This window comes from Cinclus cinclus, chromosome 3 (genome assembly GCF_963662255.1).
Source record: "Cinclus cinclus chromosome 3, bCinCin1.1, whole genome shotgun sequence".
Lineage (NCBI taxonomy): Eukaryota > Metazoa > Chordata > Aves > Passeriformes > Cinclidae > Cinclus > Cinclus cinclus.
The window spans coordinates 16,327,987-16,343,144 of NC_085048.1; the positions used below are offsets into that span (position 1 = coordinate 16,327,987).

Here is a 15,158-nt window from a genome sequence, read left to right on the forward strand (position 1 = left end):
CAGCAGTGTGAGCAGGCCCATCATAACATCGTTATTTTTAGCCCTATCTTTACAATTAGCTCTGCGGAGGCTTTGAAACACAGACTTTACAAGCTCGAGGCAGCAATCTGGTTCCCAGGGATTTCTCCTGCAAGGCAGCCCACGCTGAGCCGCGGCGATCGGCGGCTGCTCCCTGCTGGCTCCCGGCAGCACCGCTCACTGCCCCAACACCCTTCCCTGGACTCTGCTGAGGCAGCTGGAATAGTTTATCCCTATCCCAACTCAGGAGTCCCTCACTCGACCCGTACCCCTCGTAGCAGTTACATGGGACTTCAACAAAATGAGTCTACTACTAATTAGTAAGGCATGAAAACAAAGAAACGCTGCACTCTGCTTATCTGCCGAGGCAACTTTAAATGAAAATTTGCACAAGTTCATGCATTTCTCCTGGCAAATCCGTAAAATAACAGTAACATTCTCAAAATACAGTAAGACCTCAGGATTTTGTGGCAGCCCAAGTATTTCTGAACCCACTAAAACATCATTATGAGGGAGCAAAGAGGAAAAATAAAATGTGTACTCATTTGCAATTGTTCTCAAGAATAACATTCAGCAGTGAGATCTTAGGAATGGCTGAGCCAGTATCTTTAATATAGACTGGTACGAGAAGGTCAGGCCTACAGAACCCACTAAATTATTGCATTTCCTACAAAATTATGCAATAAAATTTGTTCTTCCTGTAGTCATATATGAGTACACAGACTAGAAGACATACTTGGCATTTAAGAGGATACGGTATATAAAGTACACATCAGCTAGACACATATATATATAGATCAAGATTTTAGAATACTGCACTGAGTTAAGACACCTACAATTTATTCCCAGAGGAGTAAATTACTCTTTATTTGGTTTACAGTGTTGACTTCATTTTTGGCTTTAAAACCCAAACAAAAAAAAACAAAAAACATGGAACATAGGAATAATTTCACAGGTAGCACACACAACTTGACATTGTTCTCTCAGTCACACACCACAAAAGAACAGGACTCTATAGTCTTTTAAGTGTGTTTCCATTACTTGCTTATGTGAGTTGATTTGTATGATTTACAGCACTTTAACATTTTGTATATGTGGCACATGTGTTAAGTTACAGTCATCACACACAGAGTCATCTGGAAACACAGAGTAACCTGGCTCTTATTTGCACCACCAAGCTCTGCCCTGGTATCTGAAAGCAGTCCTTGTGATAAGGCACTCTATGATTGCTGTCCTCAGTTTTAGCCACATAAAAGTTATATGCCTGGACAAGGACAGTTTAGACTTCGGTCATCAAAGCATACGGGGAAAAAAAAAAAAAAAACACACCTGAGAAGCAGCTTGAGAGGCTAATAACGCTAATTTGTCTAGACAACAACCTTAGTAAAAGCAGCATAGGATGGGAATGGAGATGTCTTTGCATCAACTACCACCAGCTGAGGCCAGACACATATATGTCAGATACTACTAGGCTGAATCTTGGTTCCCAGAGCACAGAATCTGGGTAGCAAAGGCCTCCTTGTACACAATAGCCTTACCTGTTATTCTCAAAATCAATGAAAGTGTTATTTGTTTCAATACATGCGGCATAAAATAACTTGTGGTATAGATGCAGTGCTGACAGGTCAAGTACCCACAGCACAAAATGTCTTATAAGGAACTTCCTAGCTAATCTTCAATTTAAAAAAAAAAAAAAAAAAAAAAGGTGCGCTGTGGATGCTGTGGATGCACTACGCTCACAAGTTAGTAATAGCAATTTCTATCACTATCCCCCATACATGTGTACACCATACCAATTCCATTAGTGCCACTGTAACTAGCAGAATGTTAGAACTAGCACAATGGTTTTGTGCTCTGCAATTCTTTTGTCTCAATCTTTCTGTTCTTGCAGGACAGTTACTGGCATGATTTTAAGCATAACTCTTCCATCCAATGCCCAGGTACACTTCAGGAGTCATTCTGGGGCTGTGGTCCCTCCTAACAGAACTTACTACTACGGATGTGATTCAGCTCTTGCAGAAGAATGATCCTGGACACTGTTTACTAGAACATACATGGGTCATAAGTTTGCCACTTAAGAATCCAACTTAAATCTTCTAATTTTAGACAGATGACTATTAGTCCACTTAATTTCTGCAGTGTTTGATTTTCTGATGACAGACTTGTGCAGAAACCCAGTCAGTTGAAAGGCGCAGGTTAGAAAATCTTTCTATAGCAAGGGAAGCTGAACCTGGTAGAGAAACAGAAAGACTGCCCAGAAGCTAAAGATCACTTAACTACATGGTTACTGCACATGACTGAAAAATAATCCTACTCTCCAAGACAGAACTGCAAACATCCTTAACATGCTTAATTGGAAGCAACACAATGTAGGAGTAGCAGAAGCAAGCAGAAAGATCATTTGTTAACACTACATAGTCCTAGAAGGGGTCAAAACCTCTTGTGACTTTTAGAGATTATTTTCTGCCCAATTATTGAACAAAATATCTAACTTGCTCATATCCTTATGGAGAAAAATCATTATGCTCCATGAAAATAAAAGATGAGTTAGTAGGAGCTATTATATGGCCTTTTCTAAAGTTGTCAGGTAGAGAGCACAGAGATGCATATTCTTTATGCACACCATTTTCTGGAAGGAATTGTGCCTGTGTCTTTTTTTTATGGGTCTAGACAAATTGTATTCTAATAAGTGAGAAATAAACTGTGGAAATTAAAGGGAAGTCTACGTTCTCAGTTGCAGTTTAGGCAAAATGCAAAGTGCTTGTTGATGGAGTCAAGAACATGAGAACTCATTACCACTGTAATGATAATGCAGAGCACTCTGCAGAGAGCTATATGTACTCAGTTATTAGTACATTAGTAATTATATGTACTCAGGAGATTAGGCTTTGCTTTTAAGGTTCTCTTCCACACCAACCTGAGGGGTTGGTGCTTGCAGGACACCTGCAAGCTGCTTGCAGGCCACCTGTGCCAGACCTAAACCCATGGTGCAAGAGCATACACACACTTCGGAGTGATCCTTGGGGCATCACGTTCACTGGCCTAGAGCATCCATCACAGACTGCAACAGGAGCTGGACCAAGGATGCAGCTGTGCATCAAATTAGTTCTAGAGATATCCAGAGTCCCTCTTTAAGCAAAGCTGGGAGATGGTGAGTCAGGAACCAATTGTGTCCAGAATTGTGGCAGGAAGTCTCCAGGCTGCAGGCTGTGCTTTCTTCAAAGGACTGAGAGGCAGAGAAGCACAGGGAAAAGTCACTATGAAGAATCACAGGAAACACATTAATTTAAAATATCTATTGAAATTACAAATTAAATTCTCCAATATGATTCAGAGTACAAAACACCACATTAAAAGGCATTCAACAGCTCCTTTATACATCACAGTGTTAGTGGCACAAAATGCACTTACATTTCAAATACATCAACAGAACTATTTTTACACTGGTCAAATACATTATTTATACATATGCATGACTTCTTCATGCTTATCCCTATACAAGTTTGAAATACATAATAATAAAATGATGAAGAAAGATTCAGTTATGTACCATGTACCTGTACCTAGTGTTCCTGGAATTCTTATAAGATATACACAAATCAAAGCAATAATGAAGACCACAGGGCTCTAAACACAAACAACATGCCTTACTTAGTACAAGTGCATTAGCAATTAAAGGCTGATGCAGGCTTTTTTGATGTCCTTAGTATCACTGTCATCAACAACCATAATTTACTCATTTCCCTCAGGCTCTTAGATTATGTACATGAAATATACAAACTTTGGTTTCAACAAAGCAAACCTGTACAAAGGTTTATGCATGCTGCACCTCACTGGAATGATAATGGCTTGAATAAAAAATATTTATTCCTATACAGTAAAAGGCCTACAGATGAAATGCACAGAACTTCATTCTAATCTTCCTGTCCATAACAACTTTTTTAAAAAACGCTTATAATTTTTCTGACCTATGGATATTTTATCCTGCCAGCTCCATAAATGAGATCTATTCTGACTGTTTTCTGCATGTCAGGAGCTCATCTGTAAACTGAGAGGTGATCCAGTCTGCTGTTATTTGGGATTTTACTTAATTTAAGCACCAGAGTATATAAGGAAAGATCATGTTTTTTTAGTATGTAGGGGAAAGTATCCTAAATTCTTGACATGCTAAAGTCAGTAGTAAGAGGCTTCAGGATGAATGCCAACATGAGTAAAAACTGAAATATTAACATAAAAATACAGTAATCTCTTATATATAATTGTTCATCACAAACTTTTGAAGAGCCTCAAAACCAACAAATTTGTCCTCACTGCCCTCCTGAGGTAAACACTGGTCCATTCACGTAAAAGATGGTTAAACTGAGATAAGAGGCAATATGTGACTTGTCCAATGTCACAGGGGAAAACCTAACACTACCACCATTGAAGTGGGCTGTGCTCCTGATCTCTCTCAGGACTGGCAAGCCTAGGGAGAGGCACAGCCCCTGCAGCTGGGACTCCACACTTGCTAGACATGACACTATGTGACACACCAGAAGAACACGCAGATGATGTATTGTTACAAACTCCATTAAACAGCATTTACAAACAGACCCTTCACTCAAGAGCTGGACTTGATCCTTGTGGATCCTTTCAAATCAGAATATTCTATGATTCTGTGTGAATATAAACCCCTTAAATAATAGCATAACCATAAAAATGCAGAAGAAATCATGCCGTGATACTTATTTTTCTGGAGCAAATCCAAAAAGCCATACTGTTGTAGCAGATTTTCATTTGAAAAGATGAAGAAACCAACATTCCCTTTCTCATGTCAGGGGGTTTAAACATCAGAGTTTAAAATTACATATTTACAATTCAGTTTTGGGGTATTAAACGTCACAGTATCAACATAAGCTGTAACATAAAAGCACCTGAACTTTAATACATCACCACCAAAAAGTTGCTACTTTGGAACCAAATGCGTATTAATAATAATAATAATAATAATAATAATAGTAATAACGGCAACAACAACAACAACAACAATAAAAAAAGTCCCCGAGAATACAGATGGAATGATACTTAGCAAACCTGAAAAGACTGGGTAGGTACTTGGTAAATATATGTAAGCATAGTCTATTCCAACAGCTGGGATGTGAAACAAGAGCTGTGTCATAAAAATCATTAGTAGCAATTCAAGTATGTTGAGATCAGACATATACTGACACAGTTTTCTGATTATATATAATGTTACCTGTGAGCATCAATTATAAATTATCATCTTAAAATTTCTGTATTTGCAAAGAGTTTATTTCTCTTTCTTTTTAATCTGGAAATGCATTAATTATGACATTGATTATTAACTGGCTGCACAGCACTTTTGGAAAAGTCAAGTTTTGCTGCATTTTGACGTAAATTCTCTAAGAAAGGCACAGAGAAAATAAACCTCCTCAGATCAGGACATTCAATACTGTTCATAGGTCAGTGAATCTCTCCTCTACTATGACCTCAGTAGGAGAACTGGTCATCAGTCACAGCCACAATACAGCAAAACCACTCAATGCCCTAGCTAGAAAATTAATAACCAATGAAGTCTTTACACCCTATTGTCCCAGGCATTTTTCTCCAGTTAAACAGAATCACAGGGCCAAGGAGGAAAGGCTATAGTTCAAGCTAACCTTCAGGAAGCTGTCCTTTGCAGAAGGGTTTCCACTTATTCTGGACAATGATGCTATGACAAGTCAGGGGCGTGGCTCAGGATCCCTCTAGGAGATGGACTGAGCTGATGCCAGAGCCAGAGGGAAGAGAAGCACTTCCCTGCTCACTGAACTCAGCAGTGTGTGAAGCACTGGGAGATGGCAAACAGGGATTAAATGCAGCACCCAGACCTCCCTAAGGATATTTCTGAAAAACTAAGCAATATTTAATAACAAAGATAGCTACAATACTAAAGATACTCTGATATCTAAAGATCTGAACTGTGCATTGCCATAAACAATCTGAAGATCTCATGAGTTCAGATTTGCTGGAAAACAGCAATCCTTTTATTGTCATTACAGAGGTCCAACTCATTAAATTCAAGCCAAGTAAGTGAATTGCAGATAATCTCCAGCTCCTGGAGCTAAAATATCTGGTTAGACACAATTCAAATTTAGCTAAATTTGATAGCACTAAACTTGGAAGATAAGGGAGGAGAAGAGATTTATTTAAAAAATTGGCCCTTTTCAAAACTGTGGTCTACAATATTTTTATTAAACAGATAGACAGTGTAAAACAAAAGCCACTAAAGAGTAATTTTTTAATGGCTGAGCTATGGAAACATATTCCCAGACTGTGACAGCAGCCAGAAGCAGATGCGCTTAAGGATCTTAAGACATTTTCAGTGTACAGTTATCCTGCCTTCATCCACCTCAGTACATTGCTGATGACAGAAATAAGTGATGAAGAAAAAATGCAGTGAAACTTCAGTCCACAAGCATTCAAAAGAATGTTTTCCTTCATATTACAGACATAGACATTGTTTCACATGCTTCCTATTTCATAGAAAGAAGTTATTAGTCAAATTCTCCTTGGCTTTAAAATCAGAGCAAAATGGTATTCAAAAAGATATTACTAAAGAGAAACATTAATGATGTAGTATGTTGAATAGCACACTTTACTACCCTGAAAACACACCACTGGTTTTTGCAAAACTATCAAGTGACTAGTTTTCAAATAACTTATTTTGTCACAGTATTGTTGTTAACACAATACACCACATATCATACAATATTATCTCCAAAAATGGGCTAAGTAGTTAAAATGCAAAGCACAACTTCCACAAATATCCCAGGCATTTTCATATTAACTACAGGGATAACCATGATGTATTTTTTGTATTTAAAAGAAAAGACCCAAGAGTCTGCTAAACAGTAAAGTTAGTTCTGTATTTTTAATTAATTATCCTAAGGACAGAAGCAAGCTATCCTGAATTTCCAAAGTATTTCAATAGCACAGCTATTTACACATTTGGTTTAAATAGGATTTTATATATATATATCTATAAAAAGATTAAGATACCTGGATTAGAAGTTACATAGCCCTATAAGTGTAGCAGAACCCTAAACAATAGCAAAAATAACAATTCAGAAAAACACTAGTGGTCCAGGGGTAATCAAAACCATCAATGCATTTTTAAAAGAAACTTGATTAAACAGCAGGTTTGTGTCACCACTCAACCTTACAGCTTCATCAATTAATTTTAAAATGTAGCTTTTAATCAAACAAATTTCTTACAAGACTATAAAATTCATGGAAGGCAGCAGGACCAACTTTGTCCCTCCCATCCTCCCCAGATTTCAAAAAAGGCATAGGATGGCCTATATGCACCTTTCTAATTTTGTTATACTTGGAAAAAATAGGTACTAAAAAGAACATTGTGATGGCTTTAACAAAAACAGATGGGTAATACAGTCACATGAAATTGACTATCTGATTTAAATGACAGCCAACTTAAAACATATGCAGGAATAAGATACCAAATTTGGAAGCAAACAGATATGCAGAAGTTTGTAGGCTTTTTCAGGTTGGTTTACTGATGTCATTCAGTACAGTTCCCAGTCCACCAGAAGGGCAGCATCAACTTTTTGCCTTGTTTTCAGCAGTATCACCTCTTAATTTCAGACAGCTACCCAGGTCTGTGGTCTCCCTTTAGCACCAAACTTGCCTTCTATTTCCCTCCTTGTCTGTTTTCAGCGATTTGTACAACAGTAGTAACAACAGTTCCTGGAATCAAGATTGTGTCAATGTGAAGCAGAATGGGGCAAGTAATGCTACAGCAATGTAAGTGCAAGAGGGAAACATAACAGCAACAGTAAAATCGATACATGTTGTGATGAGTCCAATCTTCTCTCAGTCTAGGTAGGTAGAGGGTCATCATCTCCTTTGTTACATTTGCACTTGCAGCACAGAACAAATGGTGTAGCAAGTAGAAGGAAAGGGGAGGCCACCAAAAGCAGAAGACCAAATCCTGCAAAAATGCCTACCACCTGTAAGAGAAAGGGACAGCATTGTGTCAGGGGTAGCATTGCCTAGATTGTGTCTGGTACACCATTGCATCATCTCTGTCCATCAAAAAGGCCTCAGCAAATGACACGTATGACACTGACCTTATCAGAGCCAGGACTTCCCAGGTGTATAGTACAGTCAGCTCCTGTGACCAGTAAATGTGAGTGAAAGTAGTGTGTGAATGTTCATATTTTATGGCTCCAGTCAGAACTGTGCCACAGAACCCTGTTTTATCACACAAAGTGATGCAGATGGCTATTTGCCTTTATGAATTTTCTTATATCTCAAACAACTAATGATGCAAATCACGACTTTTTTTCTTGATCAAACCTAAATACTAAATACTGAAATCAAGGCTACAAGAAAGACTTCCACTTTCAGATACTCCCTTTCTTTTCTGCAGAAAGCTTGAAGAAGAATTAGTCAAGATGTTAGTGGTATTCAGAGAATCTGGGAAGAATCCCACAATGTCTCACCAGCATGCACTCCAGTTTGGGAATTTCAACCACAGATTACTAACATCATGGACTGTAGGAGGCCTTTTGGAGTAAGACCTGAGTTCACGCTGCCGCTTCAGGGGACAAGACCTAACTCTAAGTACATTTTTTCACTGACATTTATCGATCACCTCCTTCCCAGCATGAGTAGAGGACTACAGACTTACCTACCTGGTCACTGTGACAGGGCTGTAAATTCTACAGAGCTTAAATCTGGAAAATTATTTAAAAAACATTCGAGTTGAGCTCATCGCCAGAGAAAGTTTCCCATTTGCCATAGGGAATCATAAGAACGATGCTGCAACGATTTGCCCACAAATTATTTGAGGGAATAATTTAGATTTTTTCATATGAGAGTGTCTGTGAATAATTTTGAATAATTATGGCAAGAGTGGAATGCTAATGCAACAGCAAAACCTCGCAGAAGAAGGCAAAATGAAGTTAAGAGCGCAGCACTCATTAAGGATTCTTCTAGTCAGGGCTAGATACACCACTTCAATTAGCTGGCAAATATTAAATTAGCCATGGTAGAGATGGGATGATACAGCAGCACTTTTGCTGGCCACGGATAATTTGGCGTTGGTGATGCTGATGACAGCTGCGGGGGTGCAGCCGCGGGAGATGGCGCTGTGGGACAGCGCTGCAGGAGCGCCCCGCCCGCCCGGCGCTCCGGCTCCGAGCAGCCCCAGCTGCCTCGCCCCAGCCATCCCATTTCTTCACAGCAGCAATTTCTTTTCCAGCTTCAGAGGTGGGCACGTTTCATAACTCATTCTCTGTTTTTATTCTTTTTTGGTGGTGCTGACAATCTGATGCAACTTCTACTGATTTTATTTCCCAGAAACTAAAATTAAATTCTCATCATTAAAAAACATGACCTGCAACTACTGCCATGCAACCAGGCTGAGTGCACTGGTCAGACAGAGCCAAGTTAGAAGCTGGCAATTCAATGGACCAGACTGACTACTGGTAATGAATATAAAATATCGATTTACACATTCCTTTCAGCGTCAATATGCCATCAAATAAATCATCAAGTTTCAGTTTTTTTGTTTTGCTGTTTTTGTTTTTTGGTGTGGTTTTGTGTGGGGGAGGAGGGGTATTGTCTATTTTTAAGTAAAACTGCCCACTGAGTATTACGTATTTACTTTTGCCTTGGTTCTTTTTCTTCTCAAGAAATTGCTGCCCTACTAGGCATCAAGCCATTTTCTCTGGCCAAAACAAATATTTTTTTTAAACCCACGAACAACAAACCAAAGACTCACCTCAATTTGCTTTGGATAAACCTAAGAAGAACTGTAACAACTTAATGAAAGTTAAAGTAAGGAAGCAATTGCTGTGTTGATTTGGCTTCCGGGGATTTAGCAGAATTATATCCTGACTAGCAGTGAAATATCACCTTCTTTCTCAACAATGACCAGATCATCAAACATTCCATATATCAAACATATCTGCACAAACTGCAGTGGTTTGGAAAAGATTCAAAATATCAGACTGACCACCTCATACTCCAGGTTTATCAAGTAAACTTAATGTACCCAGACACCTCCTGAGATATCATTGGCTAATCCAAGCAAAAGCCAGTCCACAGCTCAGGCACCCAGTGGTGTGGGTGAGAGGGGTGAGATCCTTCTCCTTTTATTTCCCTTTAGCTATTTATCCAGACTTGATGATTATTTTGTAGCCTTGGGGTTTATGCTCACATGGAAAGAAATCTGTACTTCAAGAAAAGTACTTAATCACAAGCTAAGGTAGCTTTTTCTAGGCACAGAGTTAATTTAGGAAGAGATGACTCAGATACACAGATGTCCTAGTATCTCTGAAGTGACTGTAAAGCCAATAGATCGGACCAAGTCACACATTAGCATTTATACTGCATGCATCCAAGTGCTGCAGAGAGCTCTTTTATTACCAGCATTCTTGCTGAGTCTAGCAACACTGAATCGAGACTACAAGAGGTATTCCCACACTCTCAACAATTGTCAATTTGAATCTGTGTTTGAAACTGCTGATAAACCTTCAGGGTTACTTTCTATCCAACCAACAGGAAGGAGTCAGATAGAGTCCATAGCAAGATAATGTCTACATTCAGGTTAATTCTTTTCCATTTCTGGATCCAAAGCTAAAAATTCTTTGCAGGAAGAGCTTCCTTGTAAATAATACTGACGGTGGTAACCTAGCTCATCCTCCAACTTCAGTCAGAACCTATCTGGACTGGCACTGAACTGGCTCTGCAAACATAACTTTTCTAGTTTTTCAGCATTTTGTCTTCTCTAGGAGAGCTAATTGTTCCACTCCAAGCTACTGTCTACTTTTTATCTGCTACAAAAGTCAGTTAGCATTTGGCACAGAATTTTACCCTAAGGTGTTCAAACGAGGCACTGTGACAGTAGCAGACCTGTAGAGAGCTTTCAAAGATCTGAGCTTTACCTGTGTCCTGTGCCAGATAACAGATGCCCTGGAGTGCCCCAGCTTGTTTCGGCAAGGTCCTTTGTCGTAATGTATAAGGAGAAAATCATCCTACAAATATTAAATGAGAAGGTATTAAACAGAAGTTCTTCAAGTTACAAAACACTATATCCTGACAACTTAAACTCAGGAATCACACAGGAAGATAAAAGCAAATGGATCTGGCACTGTCCAACCTTTCCAAAATGTTCTGTTTACAGTTAGGTGTCTTCACAAACAGGTTTGCTTGGTACGTGTTATAGATACATAACAAATTCTTCTCCCAATGGGTCTCAAGCTGCGTATTTAAATGCTAGCATGAAGTTTGGCAAGAGAATCCAAGACAAGCTGACCACTGCATGTATTTTTACATACATTTAGAAAGAGCAAAGGAAAATCAGTACTTCTGCTGCAGACTTCCTAAAGTTGGTTCCTTTATCTAGCTCAAGAACAGAAGGACAAAACAGATTTTTAAGATATTATGTCCCTATCAATCCTGTCAACCTCTCACAAACCAGACAAGATAGTAGATCTAGCTCTAAGAAAACGCTGCTTTATTTATCTGTGAGAGCATGTGAGAAGCCTGTGACTTCAGGATTGTTACTGAAGTATTCAGATGGGACAACTACAGGATCTGAATAGTTGGAGTAGCTTTCAGGAACCTAATTTCCTTTGCTATTGTTAACAATGTTATAAAGCAAAACTGATGACATGGAAACAGATGTTGTGTATTGTATATACTCTGATCTATGGGCATGATAACAGGCTGTTTTTAAATAAATATAAACATATGACAGCAGCAGCTTATAGACCAATAAATTCCTGCTGTTGGGGGAACACCGTATTCTTTCTCCTATGTCAGATCTATTTCTCATTCCACAGAATACAATGAAAGGTAAACAAATTAGACTGCTAGTGACATACCACATCTAGTTTGTTAAACATCCTCAGACTAAGAACATTGCTAGTCTCATACTATAACACTTTCAAGAAAGGCAAACACATTGAAAAGTCAGCACTAGAGGAAAAAAAAGCAACACCCTTCCCCATGTTAGGTGCCATGTAAAGATTATACACAGACTACTGTCATAAAATTTTACATTTTAATAATTATTTACTGGCTAGGACCAAATGCTAAATTCATGCAGGTCAGACAAGTAAAACAGAGGATATAAATCCTATCAAATTCCCAGCACAAGCTCTGGTGAGTTGTGGCCAGAAACTAGTGAGGTATTTATTTAATTGATTAAAGAGACAGCAGGATGGCAAAGCAATGAACTTCTAAGTTTCTGAGAGCCAGAAGTGCATGGCATGTACTCACATCAAGAGATTCCAGACAGTACCAGCAAAAGGCATGTTTGCAATTCTTACACATCATTTGGGCACAGCCTTCATCTCGTTCAATGTAAACTTTACACTTTGGACAGCGTTTGATTGGAGCATCATCATCTTCCATTTTGAAAACTGAACTGTGGGAGAGAGTGAGAAATCAGTAAAATGTGTGACCATGTCAGTTTAGAGAAGAATGTCTAAGAACTACGCTACGACGGCAAGCCTGCTTTTTTCTTTAAAAAAGAGAAATTACTAGAGATTCAGGTATTCAAGTGATTTTATTATTCAGATATTATGCCTGTACACTACTTTTCAAATATATCTCTAGAAAAAGATGTTTAATGACTACAGTGTCTATATAAAAGTTAGGATATTTTGTTTACCATGTAAACATCAGCTGGTTTTGTTATCTAGTGATACTAATAGATATTAAACAGTTTTCTCCTGTAATGTACCAAATGAGCAGCAGGTAGCTCACACCTAAATATTTTGTACATCTAGATTTTATCCTTTTCTCTCCTTTTTTTTCCATGATGAAGAAGCAAACCCTAGACTGCACAATAATCCCAGACTACATTCCTTTGGACTGGGGCACCAGGGATAGATTACTTGCCTGTGCCCTCTTCGAGGATGCTGCCTAGGAGTTTCCCTCCAAATCAAGAATAACAAGGTTTTGGTGCATGTCATTCTTTCAGTTAAAAATTTGCCTCTGTTGACAGACTCCTAAAAGGTCACTGTTCATGAGTTAGGGTCAGCACTAACTGTTCCTGCATAAGTGTGCAAAACCACAGGTGTCCCCTCATATAATGGGCACAACACAGAGGAATGTTGAAACAGTGGAACAACTTTTATTTCCCTTGTGTAACTTTCTACTGTATGCAGGTTTTATGCTCACTAACAACTAAAACCTATTTTAAATGACAATGCCTGCAGCTACTGCCAGTGTGAGATACAAGAATGACGGATGGGGAATCAACAATTTGCTGGAAAACAACTAATGGACTGATGATTGATCGATTGATTGATTGATTTGCCCAAGAGCAGGATAAAAGGACACAAGCTAATTACTAACTGTACTAGGAAAACAATGCTTTGAATACATAAAATGTACATGAAACTCCAAATACTTCTAACAGGCACATTATGCTCCAGAATAATGAAAAAACAATTTTTACTTTTGCTCAGTGGAGTAAAAAAATTAAGCATAGAATAAAAACTAAAAGCAACCAAAATACTAAGCAAAAATAGATAAAGTTTGTTACCTTGCCATCACATTTAGCAACCTTTAGTTCTTTTCAAGCACACACAAAATCACATCTAAAAGTTAGTGTATTTGATCAGGAACTCATCATGACAGCATCCTAGCTAGTCATCTGTTACAGCAAAGCTTGAAAGAAGACAAGGTATGAGTAACTAAGTCCAAGGCTGGGTAGGACTTTAATGATGCCTTGGAATGCAATACAATCTTTGAAAAAACCCAGACATGAAATGGAACACATGAAGAATGGCCCTTCTTATTCAGTGGCTGCAGTTTGCCACCAGAGACCACTTGAAACAGAACTTAAGATTATAGGCCAGATGTGCAGCAGAGGGGACAATTGATAGGGTATCCTGAAAATCACTGTCTGGCACGATGTTAGCAACTCTCATATTGTCCAGGAGAGCAGCAGTAACAAGATCATCTCTCAAGTGAAGCTGATGAGCTGCCTGGATGTCATATTTTTCCCACTGGGGCAAAAGGCCAAAGGCTCAAGCAGCTCCTTTGTGCTTTGCTTGGAATGCTGGCAAAGAGCGAGGCTCCCAAGAGCTGTTCAGTTTTAGAATACAGAATAAAAAGAATAGGAATGACTAAGTGAAGGAAACAGCTTTAGAACAAAATATCAGGAAAATGCCTCTTTGAGTATTTGGCTTCTAAATACTTAATCTTTTGCAGTATCTTACCTTGTTTCTCCTGGAAGAAAAGAGATTGGCATGTTCTCTTGACAGCCTTGACCTGGATGCCAATTAGACTTGCAAGCAGAGCAGAACTCAATGTCACACGCTTTGCACTGGACCAGCTGAGGGTCTTGTGGGCTCGATTCCTGGAGATGGCAAACTGCCTGGCAAGTAGAGGATGGACACCAAGTCCGGCATGGATCCAAAAGCACTTCTGCAAAGGGACATAAAAGAACCAAATTCAAAGGTCAAGATCAGCCTTCCATAACAATGCATTTCAGCTGAGGTTGACTGGCAGGGCATTTGAAGACACACATTTTCAAAAGAAGCTTTTTAATTTATGCAACTGACATTGACATAAATCTGGCCTGCTTTGCAAACAGGCACCAAACCAAAGTGAGTTTCATGAATCTCAATTAATTACCCACTTTCATTCACTGAACTAAACTTGTTCTGAGAGTGAGAGGTATTTTTTTCAGTTTACTTGAAGTTAAATACAGCATATACTATGCAGTAAAACCCCCCAGAATGTCTTTTTACAATGCCTTGCCCAGTAAGAACCTATTTCAAGTTGATCTCTACTCTAATGTAACCACGTGATTAACAACAGCATAAGATATAGTTTCATCCCTTTCTAGGAGGTTTATTACAGAGAAGTCATTTCATGTTTCAAAGCCCAGTGAAGGCAATAAAAACCTACCAATGATTGCAGTGGTTTCTAGGCTGGGTCCTACCCTCAGCAAAACTTCACTATAACTTCTATGTGGCTACACCATTCCACATCTCCATAGGCACACAGTTAGCTCATGTTCTTAATGAGTTTGTATCATTACACACAGAACTACTCATTAATTCTGTATCAAATGCTAATCCAGGAGATAATCTTGGCTCTGTGAAAGAGGT

General features: G+C 38.7%; 1 protein-coding gene across 2 annotated transcripts in view; it reads right to left on the reverse strand.

Moving 5' to 3' along the window:
- Positions 1-692: 692 nt before the first annotated feature.
- Positions 693-15,158, reverse strand: part of RNF144A (ring finger protein 144A) — a 64,753-nt gene continuing 50,287 nt past the window's right edge. For both annotated transcript variants that reach the window (XM_062489711.1, XM_062489713.1), the window contains 4 exons: positions 14,262-14,469; positions 12,310-12,457; positions 10,971-11,060; positions 693-8,027 (listed from right to left, as the gene is read on the reverse strand). In XM_062489711.1, the coding sequence (XP_062345695.1) occupies positions 7,896-8,027; positions 10,971-11,060; positions 12,310-12,457; positions 14,262-14,469 (578 nt within the window). In that variant the 3' untranslated portion in view covers positions 693-7,895. The remainder of the gene's footprint in view (positions 8,028-10,970; positions 11,061-12,309; positions 12,458-14,261; positions 14,470-15,158) is intronic.